General features: G+C 35.5%; 1 protein-coding gene across 1 annotated transcript; it reads left to right on the top strand.

Annotated features, from left to right (window-relative positions):
• The first annotated feature begins 2,181 nt into the window (after positions 1-2,181).
• On the top strand, positions 2,182-24,756 carry SLC35F5 (solute carrier family 35 member F5). The gene is made up of 14 exons (XM_059820443.1): positions 2,182-2,316; positions 3,765-3,908; positions 6,215-6,277; positions 7,812-7,893; positions 9,235-9,425; positions 11,073-11,154; positions 12,869-12,956; positions 13,539-13,603; positions 13,965-14,069; positions 14,541-14,700; positions 17,746-17,836; positions 22,841-22,995; positions 23,452-23,540; positions 24,484-24,756. Exons 1-13 carry the CDS (start codon positions 2,182-2,184, stop codon positions 23,531-23,533), a joined length of 1,443 nt encoding a protein of 480 aa, XP_059676426.1. The 3' UTR covers positions 23,534-23,540; positions 24,484-24,756.
• The last annotated feature ends 327 nt before the right edge of the window (positions 24,757-25,083 follow it).

Here is a 25,083-nt window from a genome sequence, read left to right as displayed (position 1 = left end):
CCTATCTAGGCATTTAAAGCATTAATCTGGGGAATAGGCTAGTCTGGAAAAAAGAAATGTAGCTTCCTCACTGAAGACATTGTGGCACTGTCACTTTCGTAAGTAATTTGTAAATAATGAAAAGACAGTAAGTGTTTGTATGTTGATGTGTCGGGGGGGAAAAAATGAAGTGTAATTTAAATTCACCGAACTGGATTAGCAAAGCAGATCACCTCTATTTACTGGGAGATTCAGGAGCTGCTCCACAAAGATGAATTAGATTTCAGTTCCTAGAGGAGTTATCTCAAAGATAGGGAGTGTTTGAGTTTATGATGATAAACAGCAAGGTATGTTATGTAATCTGTGGCAAATTGACTCTTAATAAATTGATTCTTAAAATATACATAAGTAAGTTTAATAGTAAAAACATAGAACTACCGTATATATGTCTTACTGAGGTTCATTAGAGTATGTAAAAGATTCTAATACAAGTAGACTGATGAATGAGATATCAGTCTCTGTCACTTGTATTTGAAGCTTTTTAATCATAAAATTTAAGGTTTTCTTAAATTTAGGTCTTCTAATGGGCAGTTGTAAAGCTGTATCACAAATCTGAATCGCCTTCTTAGAAGCATTAGTGGATATAAGAACACAGGTAGGTCTGGTGTGCTTATGATTAGCACTTGTTTGGAGTACTTCAGTGGATCTTGTAATTTTTTTGAGCTAAAACGCAAGCAGCGTTATTAAGAGCTTGTTTGCCTTGCCTTTCTTATTTTTTGGAAAGTACTTTAGTGATCTGTTGACTTAATTAGTGTTTTCAGTAATGTTAATACTTATTTTTAGTGCCAGTTGTGCAAAGGCAAGCCTTCTAAAGTCACAACGTACCACATTTTTGGCCAGCCCAAACAGTATCAGTTCTGTTCTCTTGTGTTTACTCTCTGCACCTAATAAAGCAGAAGTACTCTGCCTACTGAAGGAAAAGGAAAGAAGGTTGGTCATGATCTATTTACACACTGCTGTAACGCTCATCTCCTGTATAAATTTTAATGCTTTAACTGCAAATAGTGTTCTTCCTAGTATGAATTTTTGCAGCTCAAGCCATATCTTCAGAATTTTCTGCTGAGCGGTATACTCTTACTCTTCCAGTATGTAAAAGTGCTTGGCTATAAGGATTTAAACCCAGCTGTACTTTTCTGATGATTCACTAGATTTGCTTAAATTGACACCTTTCTATTACTACCTTGAAAAAAAGACTTCTAGGAACTGTGAGGTGTGCATAGGAAAAGGAAAATAGGTTTCTGTGTGTCAAAATCTGAACTTGTTTATAGTGTAATTTCTGGCAAGTCTGCATGGCTTTTGTGCTAGATGACAAGCTTAAAACTAGTTTACTGCTGTAGCTTTAATTTCTCAGAATATGAAGTGTTCTTAATTGATTATTCTTTTGTGTAACATACCGGGGCACAGCCAAAATCAGGGTCAATGTTTTGGGGTTTTTTAATAGGCAAAGCTTTCGGTTGCATATATTTTGTGCTTACTTTTAGTTTGATAGGTTTTCACTAGAATTGGTGCATGCCTGTATTACCAAATAGATACCTAAATTTTTTGAGTTCAAGTGCATGTGTAATCTAATTTTGTAAGTTTATAATTAAATACGCTTTTTTTTCCCCCTCCTCGAATCAGTTTATGCTTTAAGGGGTCATAATTTACCCAAATGTGTTGCTATGTCTTTGGAAATGTTTGTTGAATGCTTAAGTTTAAGCATGTTTCTGACTACCTTTAGTAGAATTTTACTTGACACAACACATCAAACTAATTTCTACTGTCAGCTTAGAGTGTCTGAATTTACCAAAACATAGTGCTTTCAAATTTTGCAGAATCGGTAGCATAGAAATTTCAAAAAGGCATTATACGTTTTATCTACTTTTACTTACTTCAGTGGTAGAACAGTTGATAAATTCTTGAAAAGCTGAGATTTACTTTCTAATTGCCCCTAATGTATCTGAAAATCTCATGCCAGACCTGTCAAAGATCTGCTTTTAAACAAACATAAGCATGTGTTTGTTTGGACCTGGCACTGGGTCCATTTTATATATATGAAATGCTTGCCCCCACTGTTTACTTGGAGTTTTTTTGTTTGCTTTTTTTGTCAGTGTTTGTAATCTTTTGGGTTTTATTCCTTTATCAATCTTGAATAGGTTACAAATGGTGTGGGTTTTTATCATGAACCGAATGAGCTCCCAGAGCAGTTCATCCACTCAGCGTAGGCGAATGGCTCTAGGAATTGTCATTCTTCTCCTTGTTGACGTGATATGGGTTGCCTCTTCAGAACTCACTTCTGTAAGTATTGTTCCATGCATCTTAAACGGAAAATAAAAGCCTGTGTAAGAGAAAGATGCAGCAGAAACATGGTAATTCAAACACTCAGTGAGTGTTCTAGTGTAATGTTTAACCACCTTTTCAGTACAGGGAAGAGGATATCCTTAGGGTTAATGAACTAACCTGCATCCACTAGAAGTTACAAAGAAGCTCAACTCGGTGACTGTTGCCTTCAAGACAGAAGATGTTACTGATGACTTTAAAATTAAACAACTTAAGCTCGTAACTATGTACTGTAATTAGGGAGTTCATTTTGTTTATTACCATATTGATTAAAATAATGCCCATATGTTTCCTGAGAAGTAGTAAATGAGCTGTAACATTGCAGGCTAGGTGGTATGGTAGATTATGGTTCAGAACATCTAGAAGTCTAGGACCAAAGGACTTGTGTCATGGAGTTTAAGCCCTATAATTGCAGACAAGTTTTTCATAATCTAGTTCATATATCCACCGTCTTGAAACTGGGTTGCAGAGAGGTGGTGGTTGGTCTCTTCTCCCAAGTGACTAGTGACAGGACAAGAGGAAATGGCCTCAAGTTGCGCCAGGGGAGGCTTAGACTGGATATTGGGAAAAATTTCTTTACTGAGAGAGTGGTGAAGCATTGGAACGGGCTGCCCAGGGAGGTGGTGGAGTCACCCTCCCTGGAGGTGTTCAAGGAACGTGTGGACGTGGCATTGTGGGACATGGTTTAGTGGGCATGGTGGTGTTGGGTTGATGGTTGGACTTGATGATCTTACAGGTCTTTTCCAACCTTAGTGGTTCTGTGATCTGGTATTTACTTCATGTTAAATTTTAGGACTTAAAACAGAGCTTTTGGCAATGGAAATTGAGTTTTTAATAAATTCTTGTCTAATTCGGGTTTCTGAACTGTCATTAAGTTGTTAGCTTCAAAACTGATACAGAACATAAGCATATGAAAATGTTTGTGTTTAACATGCTATTGTATTAATAAAACATTTTTTCCAATGAGGTGGTGGAATCACTATTGATACTGAAATGTTATTTAATCAAAGTAATCTTTAACTTGTGATTACTATGCTATTGCTTATAAAACTGGTCTTTTATTTAGAAAATATTTGTATGTAAGTGTATTTTCAGTCCTATTTGAGTTCAGTGGCATATTAATATGTTGCTTGGTTAGATACAAGTAATAAGTAGCTTTTCTCTGTTGGCATTGTATCTTACAAAATGGCTCAGTGCCTTCTTGTTGGCATTTAAAATAGCTTGGGAGAGGGTATCCCCAGCATAGGTAGGGCCACTTGTGTCTTTTGGTCATATATGTCAATACTCAGAGCACTGTCATTTTGGGAACCAGAGTGTTCTGGACTATGTACTTAAACCTGTTCATTCATTTTGTGAATTCTCACCTAATGGTAATTTTGGGTACTGCAATTATTTTCTTTCCACAGTATGTTTTTACAAAGTACAACAAACCTTTTTTCAGTACATTTGCAAAAACATCCATGTTTGTTCTATACCTCTTTGGATTTATTGTTTGGAAACCATGGAGGCAACAGTGTACTCGTGGGTTTCGTGGAAGGCATGCAGCTTTTGTAAGTATTTTAACTCTGTAAATGTTTTGATGTTTGTTGAAGTTAGTACAGGAAAAATTTAAAATAGGGACTAGAGAAGAGCAAAGTTTGCATATTAGTGAAATAGTGCTTTCAGAAAAGCAATTAAACTGAATCACGGCACAGGAGGACTTGGCAGTCATAATAGTAGTCTTGCGAGAGGAAGACAAGGAAGGAAAAAGCAGTATGAAATGTGTCAGGAATCATAGAAATGCTCTACTGAGCCAGACCATTGGCCCATCTAGCCTGGTATTTTATCTTGGACAGTTGCGGAGGATAATTCTTTTTAAGAAGAGCTTATGAGCTTCACCACTGTTGGTTCACTTTTACTGCCCCAGTATCTGTAACCAATGGAATCAGTATTTTAACTTTGTAGTCGATTTTTATTACTGACTCTTTTTGTCTCTGGCAGAACTATGAACTGTTTGCTAAGAGGTTTTGAGGTTTTTAAAGTTGTATTTAGGAAAGGTGGTAGAATTATGTTTTTGTTGTTGTTAATATTGTATTTTTATATCCTTTATGCACGAGTGACCTTCTTTTGCCTATTCTAGAACTAGGCATAGTTTGTGGTAGACTCTAACATTATTATCATATTATAGAAATACATACTTTTTTTCCAAGGAAATTAAGAGATGCTGGGAAGAGCACTTGTTCTGTGCCAGTGTTTCAGAAAGCTGAACAGCAGGACTCAGGAAGCAGTAAGGCATTTGGTCTGATAATAATCTCGTATTAAAATATCAGAAAATGTGATCCAAGAACATGCTGTTAATCAACATGTCTTCATAGAAAATAGCTTGTATGAAAGGAACTGACTTCAGTTCTTCTGGATATATTAGACTTCACTGATAGTGACGGTTGTAGGTGTAACGTACTTAAATTTAAGTACGTTACATGACATTAAGCCAAATTATTTTTATTTAAAAAAAAAAAAAAAGACACCACAAAACAACCCCCAAAACCCAAAAACCTAAACCTTTTATTTTTTGGGTTTTTTTTAAATCTTGTGTTAAACACACAGAACATTTAGATTTGGCGGATATCTTGAAATAACTTTGGCTAGATCAGCCTGTAAAGCCAAGTGTTTGTGCATAGTATGGCACGTGTTAGGCTAGATGCTGTTCAGGATCTTCATAAGATAATTGGGAAATAAACAGAATTTACAGATTCTTTACTGGCAGTAATGATGAATAAGGATGATGAAAGCGTTAAATGATGCTTAGTTGTACAGAGTAATTATACTGACCAAATTTATTAATCTGAGCAGAGGAGTAGAATAAGGGGCTATTGCCTAGTGTGAATTGTAGTGGTTATATTAACCAGCTAAATCTTGGGCAGTGCTATGTCAAAGAAGGAGATAATATGAACTCATATGAACTGGACAGCAATGAGTAGGAGTGCTCAATCTGTCGCATTTTGTGTGTGGCACTGATGGCACCACTACTGGAATCTCATTGCTTTTTCTTCCTAATCTTATAAAAAGCCATTTTTTAAATAATTTGTAGGAAATAGCCTTGACTTTTGATGTTAGCGTATTTCAAAAGCACAGTTCAGAGACAGGACTGTAGTGTGCAGTTAGATTTATTTATTTATTTTTCCCCTAAGGAGTTTAGTTAAATATTCAACTGTATAATTATTACAAGTGCCTTTAAAATGTCTTGTGTCAATCTGGACCAAAAATTATACAATTACAGGTTTTTTTATTTTATTTCAATAATGATTGCTTAGGTAAACAGTCATACCTTACTTTGAAGCCCTCTTCCACATTAGAAGCTTTGTTTAATAGGTTTCTTACCAGCATAGTAGAACAGCAAGCTGCAGGTAAGGGAACAGGGGTTGTAGTGCTTGTTAAAGTGATAAGAGGAAAAATGATACTTGACCTCATCCTAATTTAAGCCTTGTTAAAACTAAGGCAGAGTTCCAGGTTTTTATGCAAAGGAAATTTGCCTCAATAAAATGAAGAAACAAGAGGCTTGTTGTTAATACATGCGCAGTAATTTAGTGAAGCACGTCTCGCTAAGACTGAACTTTACAGGTTTTGGCATTCTGACAGCCTGATCCTGCATTGATACCTGGGTAGTTGAATTCAGTGGGGTTCTCAGAGAGGTACAAGGAATTACTGACATTATTTACTGAACTTGTAAGCCCTCTTGTTTATTGGGGAGGAGGGCTGGAGAGAGAGAGGGAATTGTGATAGAATTATGGAAAAAGGCATTAAAAACTTGTCAAAAAATTTCAGTTATTAATAGTCCTGCCTTGGTAGATTATTACATTTAAGGTTCTGTAATTAGTTTGCAGATGCTGAAGGTTATTTTGCTGCTTGTACAACAGATAACACCATAAACAGTTCTCTGGTAAGTGCCTTAATTTGTGAAGGTCAATGCTTTACAGTAACATGACACCATTATCCTGACTTACTGTTTTTAAAATATGGCAGTCATAAATGTAATAGTTTTTGGCAAAGGGGATTGGTAACTTGTATGTTACTAATAAGTGCTGCAAATAATGACATTGCTTATTATGAGAAATACAGGTTCTCAGCTCAATAAAACACTTACTTGAAAGTTTCTATAGTAGTTTGTGAAAGAAATATTTATGTCGTACAAAGGAAACATTTACATATTCAGCTCTGTAGCTGCCAAAGCAAAATGTGGAGAGTTGGTGGTAAAGCCAAACAGTTTTCAAGATTAAAATTCACAACAGAATCATTCAGTTAATTGAGTATCTTGTATACTGTGATCCTGCATTGCATTTTGAAAGAGAAATGGACTGCCTTCTTCCTTCCAGTGGACGGAGTGACTACTGAATCAAATGTCAGTATTGGTATTCTTCTGATAAGCTGCATTGCCAGATGGCATTTTTCTGGTGATTTTCATCATCCATAAATGATGTTTTGTTATGCCCCTGTTGATCGCAGATTACTGCTTAATTTGCATAGCTAAATCAGAGGCCACACGCAGAAATGTATCCAAAACGCAGAACTTTTGAAATTTGCACCATCTCTTTAATAGAGTAGGGGGAGGCAATTGAGCATTGACAAACTACCATATGGGTATCTTACACTGATTAGGGAGTTGAAGAGAGATTTTTTCCCAGAAGTATTCTTCATTTCATTCTTTGGTTTTTTCAACTTTCTTTATCTACATTTAAGAATAAAATCTTAGTCTGCTCAATTCATTAAGATCATCTGACTCTAAAAGCAGGATTCATTGTTAACCTTGGACAATTTAGCATTAATTTGAACATCCACAAAAATTCAGGTCCTAAACAAGGAGCTACCAGATCTTTTTCATTACTTCACTCTTACAGTTTATTAACTTAATTTAAACAAGCAGCTTAAAACTTGTCTTGTTAGAAGTATTTTAAGCAATTAAAACTTCTGCTAAGTGCCTTATGTATTGGAGTTCCTTTCCCAAAGTTTTTTGACTTTTAGTTCTAGTTCATGAGCTTTTAGGGTCATGGGAGGAAAATTAGTATGTATTCATTTTTGTATGTGTGTTCTGTATTTTATGCTTCTAGTTTATAATTTGGACAGAAGCTATGGTTCTAACGAAATGTCTGTGATTTTGATGAGTTACTTTTTAATTTTAAAATAGTAGGTTTGAATTTTCTGGGGATGAGTTTTGTGTTCATGAGGATATACACAAAAGCACACAGTTATTTTTAAGTACTGTATTTTACCGATATGTTTAACATAAAATATAGGTTATGTATTAACATTTTTGACAAGCCTATTCACGGTGTGCAAAACCCCTTTGTTAAATTTCATTCTTTTAATATTCACCAAGCTTTTCTTTATTTAGTTTTCTAATGCGCTAAGTTAATTCTACTGCTTATAATTTAAGTATTCTGGTTAACTGTATTTTTACTTATACTGATTCATTTCAGAGTGAACCTTTATATGTTCCTGTAAAGTTTCATGATTTGCCAACTGAAAAAAATGGCAGTAATAATAGTGATGCAGAGAAAAGTGAGTAAAGACTTCTGGAATGCTGAAATGCTAGTTCTTTGGTGAAGGAATTATTTTCCTCTTTGTTGATATAACTGCTGTCATGTTGCAGGACTTGCCTCTTCACCTCCCCACCCCCACCCCTTTTTTTTATTCTTTCTTCCTTAAATCTCTTATTGCATGAATTGCAGTCTCCTATATTTACTTTCAGGTAGAGAAAACATAGGCCTATCGTTCAGTTTACCTTTCTTGGTCACTACAGATCCAGCCTATGTTTATCTCAAGGGACCAACTGGGTTCAGTACTTGTGATTCTTTCCTTCTGGGCTTATATGACCAGCAGCAGTGAGTCAGCCTCTGGAAAAACAAGCTATTGTCCTTTTTAGAGCAGGAGCAAAGCAGTCAAAGTAAGAATTTTAACAGTCTATGTGCATTCTGATTTTATTTAAGCCTCACTATCTTGTGATAGTAGCTGAAACAGGCCTACTTGTCCCAGACAATTGTAGAAAAGTTGGCTGTCAAAGAATCCAATTATCTGATCCTCAGCAAGAGTCCCTGCTTATAAAAGGGAAAGTCTCTTTGTTAATTTTGAGATGACACATGTTAACAACGGCTTTGGTAGGCTCTGCTGTCCTGTGATAACATGCACCAGTCACTTCAGGGTTGTTTGAGCTGTAGCTTTTCCCTTTACTTTTTTTAGGGAATTAGGTATTGTTTCATATTGAATTAGGCTAATATTTATATGTAGCATGTAATGTTTTCTTTACGCAGGAAACTAATGATACGTACAATACCCTTATAAATAAAATCTGATCCTGGTTTGCAAGATTAGTTAGAGGGTGGATTTCAAATGAGCAAGTGACCTTATGATCTCTGCTAAGCTTTGAGGTCTGTTGGACACTCATCCTCCTAATGAAACATTGTCTTTGCAGTTAGGTATAGTTGTGTGCAGTTTTTGGCTGTTTGACTGTTAAACAATTAAAGAAAATATTATACGTAATATTTATCAATGCAGAATAATTCCTACCTAAAAATTTGTTATTACCTTGTGTGGATTTTTTTTGACAGGGAGTAGGGATGGTGCTTTTCGGTGAGGTTTTTGTGGGTGGACAACTGTACTGATTGAAAACAGTAATTGTGCTTTGTCTTATTAGTGGCCTAGCAGATAGAAAAATACTAGTTTATTAAATAAAAATAATGGCATGTCTTCTATTTGGATAAAAACCTGTTATTTGTTAAGTATTGTAATCAATGCTGTATTAAAACATCATGGTTTTATTTGCATATTGTGTTGGCTTAAAAAGATTAATGATAATATGCAGCATTTTTTTTTTCCTTTTTTCTTTTCTTCTCTCTTCTTAAGCTCCCAAAAAGCCTCGTGTAAGGTTCAGTAACATCATGGAGATTCGACAACTTCCATCGAGCCATGCATTGGAAGCAAAGTTGTCTCGCATGTCATATCCAACAGTTAAGGAGCAGGAATCAATATTAAAAACTGTAGGAAAACTCACTGCAACTCAAGTAGCAAAAATTAGCTTTTTCTTTTGCTTTGTGGTACGTGCTCCAGTCTTTCAGAAAACTTAAGTATTGATGCAATTAAAACTTGTATAATAATAGTGAAACAGTATTGAGATGACTTGTATTCTTTATGCCTCACTTCATAAATATACTAGAAGAAGTAAAACTTTCCTCATGTGCTGGACATGAAGGTGCAACTTCTTAAAGGGAGGGTAATAAAAAGAGATCCTGGGTGTGTAGTTAACTGTAAGGTCAGTTGTAAGATATGCCGTGCTTTTGTGTCATATTGTCTAGTGTTGGGTATGTTTGGTACAGCAAAATCTGAGATTACATGTATACAGGCTGCTAATAGCTGCAGTGGAACTGCATGAAGTGTGTAATGTCTCTATGACTTCTTTCTGGGCCATCACAGAAAGAGTACCATCTTATGCCTCACTCTGGCATTGTGCCCTCCAGTAGTATGAAGATAGTTAATTGTCCTTCAGCTCCACTGAGGGTTGCAAGATTTACTTATGAATCTGTTGGTTGCCAGTGTTTCTGCATCATGCCTTGGTTCTAGGGGGAGAGAGAGATAATGGTGGCATGATTTTTGAGAGACAGTAAAAATGTGGAGAGCAGATCAGTGATAGCTTCTCCAGAAGTTGCTTCACTGGTACTATGAATAGGTTATATGTCATGGGGACCCACCACAGCTTTTCCTCAGGAAGTAGTGCTCCTTAAACATTTAAAATAATAGTAATAACAAAAATAGTACTGTTGATGCATGGACCAGAAAATGGTGATGTGATTTTCTGTGTGTATACATAAAGAATGTGCACACAGCAGCAAGAGAATAATAAGCCACTCGTTAGTGGTTTTTGGATGGATGAAATAGCTTTTTAAAAAATTACTTAAAATTCTGTGTGAGTGTATTTCTACATATATACACATGCAGATTTTCTAGGGTAGAGTCCTCATGTTCAAAACAAAGCCTGTTTATGCTATTCATGTATGCTGCTACTACTGGCATGTATATGTATTTCTTCTTGGACTGTATAAATATTTCTCCCTAAGACTTCAGAGAATGGTAACTTCCCTGAGGATATATCTGAGAACTTATTAATGAGATCTCAATCAAGAAATGATAAAACACTTGCCATTTTATTCTTTTATGGAGGAATTAACAGACATGAATCCTTCCAAAATATTTTTGAGGTATTGAATGTAAGTGTTACTTGGTTTTTAGGTTGGAGATGTGTGCCAGTTTTAAGTACTCTAAAAAAAAAACTCATTAGGCTGACTAATGTCCCATGTATCTCTGAAATTTCTTTGCAGCCCTTGTGCAGTTACCATCTTGAAGCACTTGCAAAACAAGTTAAAAATACCTTTAGTTACTATAGAATAGCTATTATAATGTCATTTAAATTATTTAATTATTTCTAAGTTCTGAAGTATGTTATTTCATTATTAAACACGTAGTTGAATGTGGTTGGTTTGGGCCAATTCTAATTTTGCCTCTGTCTTTTAACGTACCTACCACTTTAATTGAAGTTAGAAATCTATTTGAGGTAAAAGTCTTGTTCTGATTTTATTTTTGGATAAATAGTTGGGTTTTTTCTTTAAGTAGGATTTTATTGCATTGAGAAACTTAAATTCTGTTGTTGCTAGCCGTATAATCACAAAATTATTTTTCTTTTCCCTCAGTGGTTCTTGGCAAATTTCTCTTACCAAGAAGCTCTGTCAGATACCCAAGTTGCCATAGTTAATATCTTGTCTTCAACCTCTGGTAAGCGTTTATTTACACCACCAGATGTGCATTGTAAGTCTGTTTAGAACATAAACATCTTTTTGGTTACAAAGGACTTGTCTAATGATTTACCTGTGGTTTTGGGGGAATAGTAAGGCTTAAAGTTGTTGAATATGTGCATTTAAAAATTTCCTTATATAATTGCAGGGGCTTAGGTTATCCTCATGATTCCCCCACTTTTTGCTTTTCAAGTTTGTGTATGTGTACTTCTGAGGTTATGTCTGTGTATTAAAGAGATATATTGGGAGTGTAATAGGTTTGAAGGAAAGGTGGTGTAGCTTTTTATAAAAATAGATACAATTCAGAGTAAAGTCTTCCTGCTAATTATTGTGAGGTTTTTGGGTTTTTTTAAAATGGGTTTGGGGTAAAGAACTTACTACCTAAATACTATGCATATCACTTGCTTTACAGGTTTTATGCAGGGCTCTAGTATGAGCTTAAAGTATTTAAATTCTGTGACAGTCTATGTTTTGAGGAGTAACTTTTATTGTTTTATAAAATCAGTTTTAAAAGCATAATTACATGATTTCACACACAAACACACTGACTTTTCAGGCTTATTGCGGATTATTTTGTTAGTATGTCTAGCCTTTCTCAAAGTAGAGCATGTATTTGTTCGTGTGAAGATTCATATCACAAGGTGTTAGTTTCATAATAGTTCCGATTAAAATTACAGAATCACAGAATCACTAAGGTTGGAAAAGACCTGTAAGATCATCAAGTCCAACCTTAAAAAAAAAAAAAAACAAAAAAACAAAAAAAAAAAACCACAACACACCAAAAACCAACCCACCCAACACCACACAGCACCATGCCCATCAAGCCACATCCCACAATGCCACATCCACACGCTCCTTGAATACCTCCAGGGAGGGTGAATCCACCACCTCCCTGGGCAGCCTATTCCAATGTTTCACTACTCTCTCAGTAAAGAACTTTTTCCTAATATCCAGCCTGAACCTCCCCTGGTGCAACTTGAGGCCATTTCCTCTAGTCCTGTCACTAGTCACTTGGGAGAAGAGACCAGCAGCCACCTCTCTGCAGCCTCCTTTCAGGTAGTTGTAGAGAGCGATGAGGTCTCCCCTCAGCCTCCTCTTCTCCAGACTGAACAACCCCAGTTCCCTCAGCCGCTCCTCATCAGACTTGTGCTCCAGACCCCTCACCAGCTTCGTCGCCCTTCTCTGGACACGCTCCAGCACCTCAATGTCTTTCTTGTAGTGAGGGGCCCAACACTGAACACGGTATTCGAGGTGCGGCCTCACCAGCGCCGAGTACAGAGGCATGATCACCTCCCTGCTCCTGCTGGCCACACTGTTTCTGATACAAGCCAGGATGCCGTTGGCCTTCTTGGCCACCTGGGCACACTGCTGGCTCATATTCAGCCGGCTGTCAATCAACACCCCCAGCTCCTTTTCTGCAGGGCAGCTTTCCAGCCACTCGTCCCCAAGCCTGTAGCGTTGCATGGGGTTGTTGTGGCCAAAGTGTAGAACCCGGCACTTGGCCTTGTTGAACCTCGTACAGTTGGCCTCAGCCCATCCATCCAGCCTGTCCAGATCCCTCTGCAAAGGAGGATGCTAGGATCGAGTAGTTAAAACAAGTATGTGAAATATAAAGAAGAAAATGTCTGTACAGTTTTCTGAACAAACTGGTAGCAAAACTTTATTGTATAAACTCTTCTTAATTTCTCTTGCAGGACTTTTTACGTTAATCTTAGCTGCAGTCTTTCCCAGTAACAGTGGAGATAGGTTTACCCTATCCAAATTATTAGCTGTTATTTTAAGGTAAGATAATGGGATGGAACATTTGGTCAAAAACTCCCTGATATAGTGAGAGGACAACTATACCTGCTATACCTATGGTATCTGTGACAATATATGATATGCTTCACTTTTTTAAAAATCCTTGTTTCACAGATAAATTGGGCAAGAGAATAAAGTCTTTTTAAATACTTTGTATTGTGAACAATTACTGAATCTCATGCTCCTGTAGGAAATGAGATTAATCAGGTTTCTGTTGGAAATATGTGAACTTATTTTCTTGTTGTTTAGTTATGGTTTCTTTATTTTTTTGTAGATGGGGGAAAAAGGAAGAGGCTTGACGCTTAATATTGTCAGCCTGTTTCATTAAAAGCCTGGCGCATTGTTCAGGGAAGCTAGAAGTGGGGTTTTGTTTGTTTGTTTTTAGCTTAGGATCAGGCCTTAGCAATAGAGAACTCCTTTTGGCTTTTCCAAAAGTGGGTTTTGATAAACTAAAAATACCTAAAGATAGAACTGTATTTTTCTATTTTTCTCCCCCTTTTTTTCGGTCTTTGTAAAAAAGTTCTTGGGTTTAAGTAGTGTTTTACATTTCTTCTTTTTTGCTAGCATTGGTGGTGTGGTACTTGTTAACCTTTCTGGATCGGAGAAATCTGCTGGAAAAGATACAATAGGTATTTACTTTTTTTTTTTTAATCCTAGAATATGCAGTGATGAGTACCATCTTTTGACAATACTCAGTAGGTCATATAGCAAGCTGTATATTTCTTATTCGTGTAACATTTCACAATCTGGCCTTTTGGTTTCAACTTCTGAAACTGGACATTTATGACTATATTTTCCCCCTATGTATATAGCTTAACATAGCTTAATTTTTGAGCTTTCTGCATTTCTCCATGCTTTTCATATAGTAATGGATTGTGTAACAACCAATTTATCTCTGACAGTTTTATAACAGGTGTATGTTTAGGAGAGTTGATCCCAGTGTGCATAACATGTTTGGCATGTCTTAAGTGGTTTTTTTCATCTTTACAGGTTCCCTTTGGTCTCTTGTAGGAGCAATGCTGTATGCTGTGTACATAGTAATGATAAAAAGGAAAGTAGATAGAGAAGATAAACTTGACATACCAATGTTCTTTGGTAAGACTAAAAATAACTCTATTGAAAGTTTTAATTCAGTGTGTGTGATTAAATTGTTTGCTTTCAGTCACTGAACTGTATATGAGTGGTAAAGGGCCTCAGAACAGCCAAGGAGGTAGAGAAGGCCTATTGTTCCCCTGGTTATGAGTACTTTAGAGGCTGGTTGTGTGAATTGTTTTTTGTTTACAGTCTTAACAATGCAAGATAACGCTACCTGTAGGAATGCAGACAGCTCCTTTGAGTCAATGGAAATTTTTTTTTTATCAATTTCAAACCTGTAAATATCTGATGTAATTGTTTTTTGTGAATTTCAGGTAAAGTTTCTTATATTCCTTTCCTTTGGAAAATTTAAAATACTGCTTTGTTGCTGCTTTTATGTATGCATGTTGTCAAAATAGTGGAGTTTAGCTGAGATTTTAGTTATCTTGAAGGGCATTTACTGTTATTTACTTACACTGTTTTTATTCTCAGGTTTTGTAGGGCTGTTTAACCTGTTGCTGCTGTGGCCAGGGTTTTTCCTGCTTCACTATACTGGGTTTGAAGCATTTGAGTTTCCCAATAAACTGATATGGATGTGCATTGTCATTAATGGCCTTATCGGAACAGTTCTGTCAGAGTTCCTCTGGCTGTGGTATGTACTACATGCTCTGTGTATATTTCACATAAATTGCCTTACCTGTGTTCTCAAATGTTGAGGTGTCAGATTGTTTAGGTAGGTGTCTTTTGCTTTCCCCCCCACCTTTTTCCTGTCCATCTATGCAGTTTGAATTAGAGGATATCATCCATCATGTCACAATGTCCTGTTTAAGAGCAACAGCTAACTTTAAAAAGCAGGTGATGTGGTCTTGTAGTATTGATTCAGATACTGTGTGCTTAGCTTGTTCTAGAATTAACATTTTGAGACAAAAAGACTTTGTGGTACAGAGTTGCAGTAGTAATAGGAGAGCATGAATTTCTGCCTTGTGCATGTTGGATATACATGAGTCAGAATCCAGTATTCTATAGTTGACATATTTGTTTAAATCTTCAAAGACTTAATGAGCTAAATCTCATCAGAATGCATTAGTTGTGAAGACATGGCAATTCATAAATTACCCTAGCTTTTGTTTAGTAATTTAATTATATGGTGGTCTGGATAGGTCAGCAACGGAGGATTGAACATGAGACTTCTAGATGAATGGCTCAAAAGCTGTAAAAGACTTAAACCTTTGTGTAGCTGTTAGGACAGTGTTATTAGAACTGTTTGGTAAGTCAGGGTTCCCAGCTTGGGAGAATTCAGGGAGTCTTGAGTTTCTTCTGGGCCAGCATTAGGTTAAAATAGGGGTGTTAAAGAAAATTCTACAAGTTGAAAAGTCATATCAAAAAGAGATGTGTTTCCAGTGCCATACAGTTGCTCAGTGAATTATGTCAGTTTCAGTGGTAGATTTTGAATAGGTGTGGCAGTTTGTGAGCTTTTGCCTGAGAACCCTTGGTGTTCAGCGGCTCAACTCGGTGGTAGAGAGACTGGAAAACCTCATGGGATAGCTACTCTGAAACAGCTATGTCTGTAATCCTCGGATCCTAGGTTCTGCAACAATAGTACAACAAAAGATCTAGGTGGAGTTCCATGAAAACCTTTTTGTGTGTGTTTTTTTCTGTTTTCAGATGAAGCGTCAAGTTATTTAGGAAATTTAATCATGACATTTTTTTGTGTATTGGCAAACTCTTACACCAGTCCTAGTTATAAATGCATTGCAGCATATGTTCCTTTATAACTTAATTTGTTTATTGGTAGAATATTTTTGTGATGTTAATGCCATCCTGTAAGATTAGACTACAGTTCAGTATGAGTTGGTAAAAAGGTTAAGTGCTATTTCAACATAAGCAAAATAACAAACAGACAAAACCCCAAAACAAAACCCCCCAAAACCCCTTTTGTCCCAAAATCAAGTGCTAGCATAGGGTTAAGTACCTGAGTGTGCGCGGACTTTTTTTTTATACATATGCTATTTGTGTAGTTAATCAGAATGATAACCCAGTCGATTAAAGAGCTATTTTTATTTCTGGTTCCTTTTCCCTAGAATTTTGGACTAGGACTAATTTTCAGAGTTTGTGCTGACATTAGCCTTTTATCTGTCCAGTGTGCCACTAATATGGTCCTCTACTCTTTCTTTGGAAGTAAATAATATCATTTAACCTACTTGTTTACTTCACCTAACCACATACTGCCAACTGTATAATGTAGTGGTACATGTAACTGTTAATTAATCCTTTTTTTTTTTTTTTTTAAAACCTGCTGATAAGTTTTCATTGGATTCTGTACTGTTTATTCATTTATGGTGTTCTGGTGGACAGGCTGGTTCTAATTCAGAAGTAGTGTAGAGATACAGAAGTATTCTCTTATGTTATAGAAGAGGATTTAGAATATTGGGGAGGAAGTTTGCAAAAATGCAAAGTATCTAAAATGCTTTGTTTCCTTTCTGTTCCTTTCTCATCTGCGTACATTTTTCTTTGTTTTAAAGACACAGAACAACGCAAACCGATTACAAATACCTGAACTGGTCTTTTTTGCTTGGCTGGAAGTCAGTCTTATGGAAGGACCTAATGGCTTGGTTTGCGAGTACTCTTTTGGTTTAATTAGAGAAATACATGCATGAAGTCATGTTCTAGAAAATGTTTTCCAAATGTGTGTTCAAATCTTTGTGTTTAAAAGGTGTTAACAAACTTCAGTGAGGTGAATTAAAATAACGTTTTATTCAGTGAATCACATTTCATGAATATAGTTTCAGTGATGCCGCATCTGTTTAATTTCTACAGTAACCAGAATAAAGACTGAGTAGGTAAAAAACAATTTCAGAATTCTAACAGACATTGCAACTACAAGATTTTCCTTCTTTAAAGTTAGTTGTGTGCAGAACTGATTGCAGTTCCACAAAAAAAGCATAGCTGGTACTGTTTTCAGTACTTGCCAAGGATGGGAAGAATTGCCTTTGTCTTACTAAATAAATAAATTCTGGATGCCTTTGAAATAAGAGGCTGACTCAGTAGTGGGCATTACTGATTTGAATTGGATAGATACCCCCTTGTATTTATTTTTTCATATGGTAGAGTAGGCTATTGCATAGAGGAGTATTTGCTAACAAGTTGTCAGTATGCTTGGTAACTTTTTACTTGGCCCATAATAAAAAGGGAATTGCAGGGTTTTTTTAATATTGGATGTTATGCTCTTCACTTGGTATCAAAATGGCTCAGGTTTTATTTATAGAACCTTAGGTTTATATCGAAATGCCAAAGATCTCAAGACCTCATGTGTTCTCTTAGGTCTGTCCTACATATACTTTGAGGTTCTTGGGGGTTTTTTTGTTGGGTCTTTTTTTTTTAACTTCATTCAGTAAATCAGTGATTTGCAAACTAAATATGGCTTGTCAAGGAATTTTGGGAAAAAGGTCAGTTTTCTGCGGCTGTATGGGAATTAAACTAAACTCTAGAAGACATCAGTAGCCTAGTTGAGAATTCTGTGCAGTTTTACAGATTTATGACGGAGTGTGGGTATCTCAATTTTTGATTATTAAAACAAACAATGACTAACAGTTATGCTTTATCAAATGCCTTCTGCAGTTTGGTGTATTACTTTAGTTGTCTCATGTTTTAAATAAGACCTCTTATTTACTGTAACTACTTTTTTATTATCTTTCAGGGGCTGCTTTCTTACCTCATCACTGATAGGCACACTTGCGCTAAGCCTTACAATACCTCTGTCCATAATAGCTGACATGTGCATGCAAAAGGTAATATACTACTAAGTTTTGAGCATTATTAACATGATTTCTTTGAATTAAATGGCAATGTTATTTTTAATGATTTATACAATGAACAGTATTTTACTTCTGTCACTTATTAATAATTGTTGAACTGCATTCTAATTAATACTCTCTTGATGTTGACAGTTACAGTAATTTTGCACTTGCAAGCATGCACTTGCACACTTAAATATATTTGATTAAGACACAGCTTGTATGAAAAGTACCTAAAGTAATGAGCAATGCCTGGTCAAATGCTTTACCTTGAACAGGCACAACCAAAAATCTGCAGGTTTACCACAAAGGAATATAGCAGCTATAAGGCTTAATTGCACATTATTGGATTCATGTGGATGTTAGCCTTCCATTTAACTGTCCTCCTTTAAGTTAGTCTAGTTTCACTGGTATTGAGGTAATAGCTGTGGAAGAACCTTGCATGTAAAGAAAGAAAAGAATCTGATAATATGAGTTTAGAATAGAAACTATATGAAGTTAGTTTATATTACTCTTCAAGCTATATAGGTACTTTTCTTTTCATGCTGGTGGGGTAGAAGTCTCAGTTTTAAATATTTTATTATGTATGAACTTCAACTCTAACTTTGAATATTTGAATTTAATATTTAATCAGTGGCAAGGATTATCAATTCTTAATTTCATGTGGATAATGATTATTTAGCATATACTGCAAGCACGCAATTATTGGGGTTTTTTGATTTTTCTTTTTTTTCTTTTAAATCGAGGTCACATAACTGTTTCTGTTTCCTGAAGGCAGGATCACTTGTTTCTGCTCTTTATTTTGGATTTAAATAATCCCTACTGCTAAATTTTTAATTTGAAAGTTAAACCACCTGTTTAACTCTTTGAAATAGCTTTCAACCTGATTTTATAATGCATCTGTTGTTAAAGCAAACTTAATTTTTCTTATAGTGATAATGCCCTTCTTTTTTGACAGGGCATCCCTGTGTAGTCCATTATGGCTATGCCTTTTGACACCTCTCAGTGTAGACACAGGTGTATTTGTCACTTAGCTAAATTGTCAGCATTTCCATCACATGCTTGTGTGCATTTTGACCATTGGTGACACCTGTATTTCATTGATGTTAAATGTGTGTATAGTCATGTGGTATGGAGAGGCTACAGGAGTTTTTTAGAAAGCAGGGAGTAAAATTATGTGCCAGGTAATTTGTTTTCTGGGCTGAAAATAGTGACTTAGTCAGCATTTGAGCACCTTGGCCTAAATACAGTTTGTTACTGAAATACAAGAAGTTCTTTACTGAGATGATCACAGAATCAGAATCACAGAATCACTAAGGTTGGAAAAGACCTGTAAGATCATCAAGTCCAACCTTAAAAAAAAAAAAAACCCAAACAAAAAAACCAACAACAAACCACCCACAAAAAAACAAACCACAACACACCAAAAACCAACCCACCCAACACCACACAACACCATGCCCATCAAGCCACATCCCACAATGCCACATCCACACGCTCCTTGAATACCTCCAGGGAGGGTGACTCTACCACCTCCTTGGGCAGCCTGTTCCAATGTTTCACTACTCTCTCAGTAAAGAACTTTTTCCTAATATCTAGCCTGAACCTCCCCTGGCGCAACTTGATAAATCTTTATGTGAATTAGGAAGCAGTTCAGTCATGTAATAGTTTAGCTGAAAATGATATCAATAAAAATGGGCAAAACTGACCAAACTTAGAACTAACTATACAGTACTACTTCTGAAATTTTGAATTGAATGGTGGTCTTGCTCTGCCAGCTGCTGCTTGCTTATGCTGCTCTGATGTTCTTTTGAGTCTCATAGCAAATGCAGTTATGAGTAGTTTGCAAGCTCTGTGCAAATAGAAATGTGAAAGTATGAGATGAGAAAAATTTTGACTAGGCCTGAACATAGCTTAAACTGATCATTCTCTGAGTAGTGGCTTCCCTGAAGCAAGTGGGGTTTGTGCATTATCTGTGGTGGTTCAATTTATGACTTGTTTTCAATCATTACATTTGAATTTTTTCTTTTGAGGCTCGTACTTGTTTGTACGAGACTGACTTCTGTACAGGAAGTTACTTAGAATATTTCCTGTCAGAAAGAAGCTTTACTACTCAATGTTTTCACAAGCAAAGTGTAAATTCTAATGAGCAACTTGTGACTTCTGAAATTTTCTGGCAGGCATGTAAAAATGGGGAAAAAATCCACACAACTTGTATTTCACTTTCACTTAATGTCAGTGTGGATTTCGGAAAATAAAGCGGAAAAATAGAAGTATAAAAATAAAAAAAGGATAGTCAAATTGGAAAATAAAAGGACAGTCGGACCCTGAATAAATACTTGTGTAATGAACATGTGAGACACAGTATGCTTCATATTAGTATTATCTGAATATTCCAACATGGAAATACAGCAAAACCTTGCAGTGATTCCAACAATAATGAAGCATTCATTGGTAAGATAACTGTTTGTGTGTTGCTGTTAAAGGGACATAAATTGTAACAGGAAAATAAATAACTAATGATGGTTATTAAGGAAACAAGGAAAAAAAAATCTGTAGACTTCTCCCCCAAAAACTCACTTCAGTGAGGTAGATTTAGGTTTATATGTGAGCTAATACTGGTAGCAAAAAATAAGAATTTTGTATGTATATACGTGTGCATCTACACATATTTTATAATACATGTGTGTGCAAATACATTTTTAGAGGTGTGTATATATAGAGTTACGTATATTAATATATGAAAAGCTTAGGTTGTCTTCTGAAGTGATTCATCTAAACTTTCTTCTGGAATACATTGAAAAATGGAATATGCTTTTCTAGTTCTCAGTAAACAACTTCATCTCTAGGCTATTTAATCTGAGTAAACATAGAGTCAGATCTTTTAAAATTAATTTATTCTTCATGTACTCATGGAATATTGAGGCATTTGAAATAGCCAAAACATCTTTAAGGCTCTGTTGGATGACTTTCAGTTGATGTTGGTAACATAAGGGCAAGTTACATTTTTAACTCATTTTTATAGTTTATCACTGTTAGAGTTTTTTATGTATTTGGTATTTATAAACATACAAAAAAGCCCCACAAATGTAGTTAACTATCAGTCTAACTTCCTGTACACCTTGTATTTGCTCTTTTCCTATTTCTTTTCTTAAATCTTCACCTTCCTGTGTTTATGTGCTGGCAACATCTTTCATGATCAGAATCTTCATGCCTCTTCCATTTCATCCACCATTCTTTTCATTTGCCACCACATGGTTCCTTCTGGAGTTTGTGGTCCATGTACTTGCTACCTTCTGTTCCTTTTAATTTTTCTTTCTCCGTTTGGAAAGACTGCTTTGTCTTCCCATGGGGAAATACAGAGCCTGACTGTTTTTAGGCAGCTGGCCATTGGGGGATGCCGATTACATCTTGCCATATGTGGGAGAATAATAAGGGAGGGGTTGGGGGTTCATTGTCTTATTTTTTGTTCCTTTTCCAATTAACATATGCATTCTATGTTACTGTTCTTCCTTCTTCCCCTGGCTGTTATGTACTTGCTGTCCGAGTTTCTACTTTCCTATCTGTTTGGTGCTTTTAGCTTGTGGCTGCTTCTTGTATGTTTAAGGGTATGTAAACTCTTACCACCTTCTGATACTGAACTGTTCAGCATGAGGTCACTGGGGGGACCATTAAGAGTTGTCTTTGACAACAAGGTAAATTTCCTACTATATCTTCTCTTGCTGTTGGAGGTAAATCCTTTGTCTCTTTTTTTTTTTTTTAAAAGAAATTGCTAGTATTAGAAGCATAAATGAGTAACCCTAATTAAAGGCAAACTCCTGTAGACTTTGAGGTTGTTTGTACAAGTGTATTTGTGCAAATATGTCTCTCAGTCACACAAACATAAAAATATCCTAAGACAAGCCCCATGCTTACTGAAGTCTCAGTTGTCCAAGTTAAGCTGATAGAAATGTAAGCTTCCAACTTCAAGCTTTCCAGTTAGTGCTTCTGGCCAGCCTTGTCTAATGTGGCTAATAATGTAAAGATTAAAATATGAATATATGCAGTCTTCATATGACTGTCAAATATGCATAATTACTACCTTTCTGGGTCTTTATTATTCTCTAATAATCTGACATAAATCTGAATCTTAAGAAATTACAACCAGATTTTTAACAACTACTTAAATACTCCTTTTGGTAACTTCATTGTTTATGAATTTCTGTTAGAAGTCAGTAAGGATAACATAAGGCTCTAACAGTTGCAGTTTATTAGATTTTTGACAGTGAACATCAATACGCTACCTTTTTTCCTCCAAAGTCTTCAACTTTGGAAATTTTCTCCACAAGAGGGAGCTGTGCTTATGGTTCATTGCTGTGGTAGCTTTAAAGGTGTTTCAGAGACTAGTTCTTGTTCTTGCACCTTTGATTTCTCTAATCTTCTATAATTTTAAGTTTTGAACAGTCTCAGATGATCACTTCTGAGTGTAGTAGTAGGTAGATACAAGTAGAATTTAGTTTAAATTGGGCAAATAATGTGCCCTGCCTTTTTTAATGAAAAAGAGAGTTATTGTAAATTTCTTCTTTCTATGTGTATTGATTTCAGTAGTTTCTGCTCAGTGACAGTATATTCATAGTGAATAAACAGGTGCACAAGTCTTTCAGGTGAGAACTCTTATTCAAAATTTTTGAAATGTCTAGGGGATTTTCTTATTTGTACCAGTTAGACAGCTAAAACCTGAAAATGAGTCTATTTGGAAATAGTAGTCTTCATCCACACCACAGTGCAAACAGTATGTTCCATTGTAAAGAACAGATCAGAGAAGAAAGGTTATTAATTTGTTAGCAGTAGCAGTGGCTATAGAAATTCTACCAAATAACTTACAAAAATATTTGTAGTATTTCACCCTATTAAAAAGAACTGAAATTTCATCTCAAACTTAGGATAATTATTACAAATATTCAGTATGCTAATTTTTTTTTAACTCTTGAATGAATTATGTTTGTGTTTTAATTCCAGGTGCAGTTTTCCTGGTTATTTTTTGCAGGGGCAGTCCCTGTATTTTTTTCTTTTTTCATTGCAACTCTCTTGTGTCACTATAACAACTGGGATCCAGTGATGGTGGGAATCAGAAGAATTTTTGCCTTTATTTGTAGAAAACATCGAATTCAGAGGTAGGGCAGTCACAAAGTATAATCCTACCTCTTTAGCCTTTCCAAGATCCTATACTCTTTTATAAGCCACAGTATTCATACTGTATTTATTTTCATCTTATTTTATATTCAGGTATACTAATTTCTTAATAGCAGTAGTTGCCAATCCATTTATTAACCTATGTAACGCTCAGAAAATGGAAAGAAGGGAAGTCTGTTTACCTTTTAGAAGAAGTTGCCTAGTGGCTGTCACAGTTTTCTTTGTTCCCCTTAATGCCTCTATGGTAGCTGCTGTACTCGGAACATGCAGTGAAAATTATGCGAAACTTCAGTATACGTTATGAAGTTAAGGGGTCTTTGTATGTTTTTAATGGCTGCAGTTCAAACCAGTAGCATACTTAGTACTTATGTTGGCTTCATAACAACCAATTTAGTATCACTGTATAACTTTAAATAAATAAATTTGTTTCTTTTAAGAATGCCGGAAGAAAGTGAGCAGTGTGAGAGTCTCATTCCTATGCATAGTGTTTCGCAAGATGGAGACAATTGCTGTTCATAGACAAAAGGTATGCTTAATAAACTTCAAACAATACAGAGAAAGGTGAGGATTGGTTCTCATGACGGCATTTGTGTTATATAAGCACATGTTTTTACAGAGCATACAGTTAATCTTGTTCTGTATTGATGGATAGAGTTTTGAAAGGTGTCTTCAAAATTGATTATTATTTGTTACTAAGCATTATTCTCACCTTGATACAGTTCTTGGTCAATGTTTTTGAAATGTAAAGTAGTTTTTTACTTAAGAGTATTACAACGTTCATCAAAAACTGGACATGAGTCAAACCGGAAGAGGCAAACAACTTCTTGGTATGGATGGTGTGTGTGGAAGAGATCTGAAGTAATTATTTAATTCATTTTAATGCTGTTGAGGTCTCAGTTTGGGTTACTGCAGTTCATGAAAAACATCAACCGTTTAAGGAAGTTTAGAGGACATGACCAGACTTTATCATTATGGGTCTAGAAAATGGGAAGGAGTCCTTGTGTTTGTGGTTGACAAGAATTAAGTTGTTAAATTGCATTAAATATTAGGGAGAACATTTCTCATGATAAGGATAGAGAAACTAGAGTAGAATAGCTCTACGAGGAGGTTATGCAAACCTCTAACAGGAACATTACATGGTTTGTTGATACCGTCTTGGAGAATAAAGATAGACATAGTTTAGGACTCTCTTAGCCTTGTGCTTCAGAGCTTTAGTTTTCAAATAATGCATGCAGAATTACATGATGAAAACTATGTTTTTATTTTCCAATGTTGCTTAAATCTAATAATGAAATTAAAAATATTCTAACCAAAACGGTAATTGTGATGTCCTAAGCTTAAAATACACAAGTTGTTTCCATTATTAATAAGATGGAAACAAATACATATGGTGATTCCTTTTTTGTAATCTAATTATATAACCCTGATAACTTTTAATGTTTTTTCCTTTTTTTTTTTTTTCTTCTTAGTTTAAAAATGGAATGATGCCCAGCGAAGAGACAATCTTCTGGAAAAGTCCCTAAGGAATCATGTTTCAGTGCCTATTCTGAATTCATAGTAAAAATAAGAAGTTTCAGTTCTTTTGAAACTCTAAACTTTTCCTCTTTCTTGCTTTCATCTGGTTTTATAAGTGAACAAATTTACTACATGCCTATCACCATAGGGAGTCTTAGTCCATCTGAGCAACCAACCTGCCTTATTACACTGAGCTGGTGTGTACTTGACAAAATCAAGAAAACAAATGCTGTTAAGTGATTTCTTTCTCTTTTTTTAACTCACGATTTTGTTAAATGCTGGACAATATTATTTTTAAAACATACTTTCAAATGAGTTATGTAAATAAGTTTGCAGGTCATCAAGTCTTACAGGCTTTCAGATTAAAAGCTAAATAGATATGTTACCTGTAGTAGGTACAAATTAACTTTTTTATGTTGTATAAACTATTTACATATTAATAGAAAATAGAAAAATAATTTATTAAGTGCATTCTTGTAATTATTGAGACAGGATCTTTGTACGGTCTTGGAACACTACATATATATTGTCTTATGCCATTTAGAGAAGCCTTG

This window comes from Gavia stellata, chromosome 8 (assembly GCF_030936135.1).
Source record: "Gavia stellata isolate bGavSte3 chromosome 8, bGavSte3.hap2, whole genome shotgun sequence".
Classification (NCBI taxonomy): domain Eukaryota; kingdom Metazoa; phylum Chordata; class Aves; order Gaviiformes; family Gaviidae; genus Gavia; species Gavia stellata.
The sequence above is the reverse complement of the archived record's forward strand: the minus strand, read 5'-3'. Positions and strand labels throughout refer to the sequence as shown.

Excerpts from the sequence above, each read along its gene's own strand:
- SLC35F5 (XM_059820443.1), top strand. The coding sequence starts at position 2,182 with ATGGTGTGGGTTTTTATCATGAACCGAATGAGCTCCCAGAGCAGTTCA. Across the intron at positions 12,957-13,538 it reads TTATTAGCTGTTATTTTAAG|CATTGGTGGTGTGGTACTTG; the intron begins GTAAGATAATGG and ends CTTTTTTGCTAG. Across the intron at positions 13,604-13,964 it reads TGCTGGAAAAGATACAATAG|GTTCCCTTTGGTCTCTTGTA; the intron begins GTATTTACTTTT and ends TCATCTTTACAG.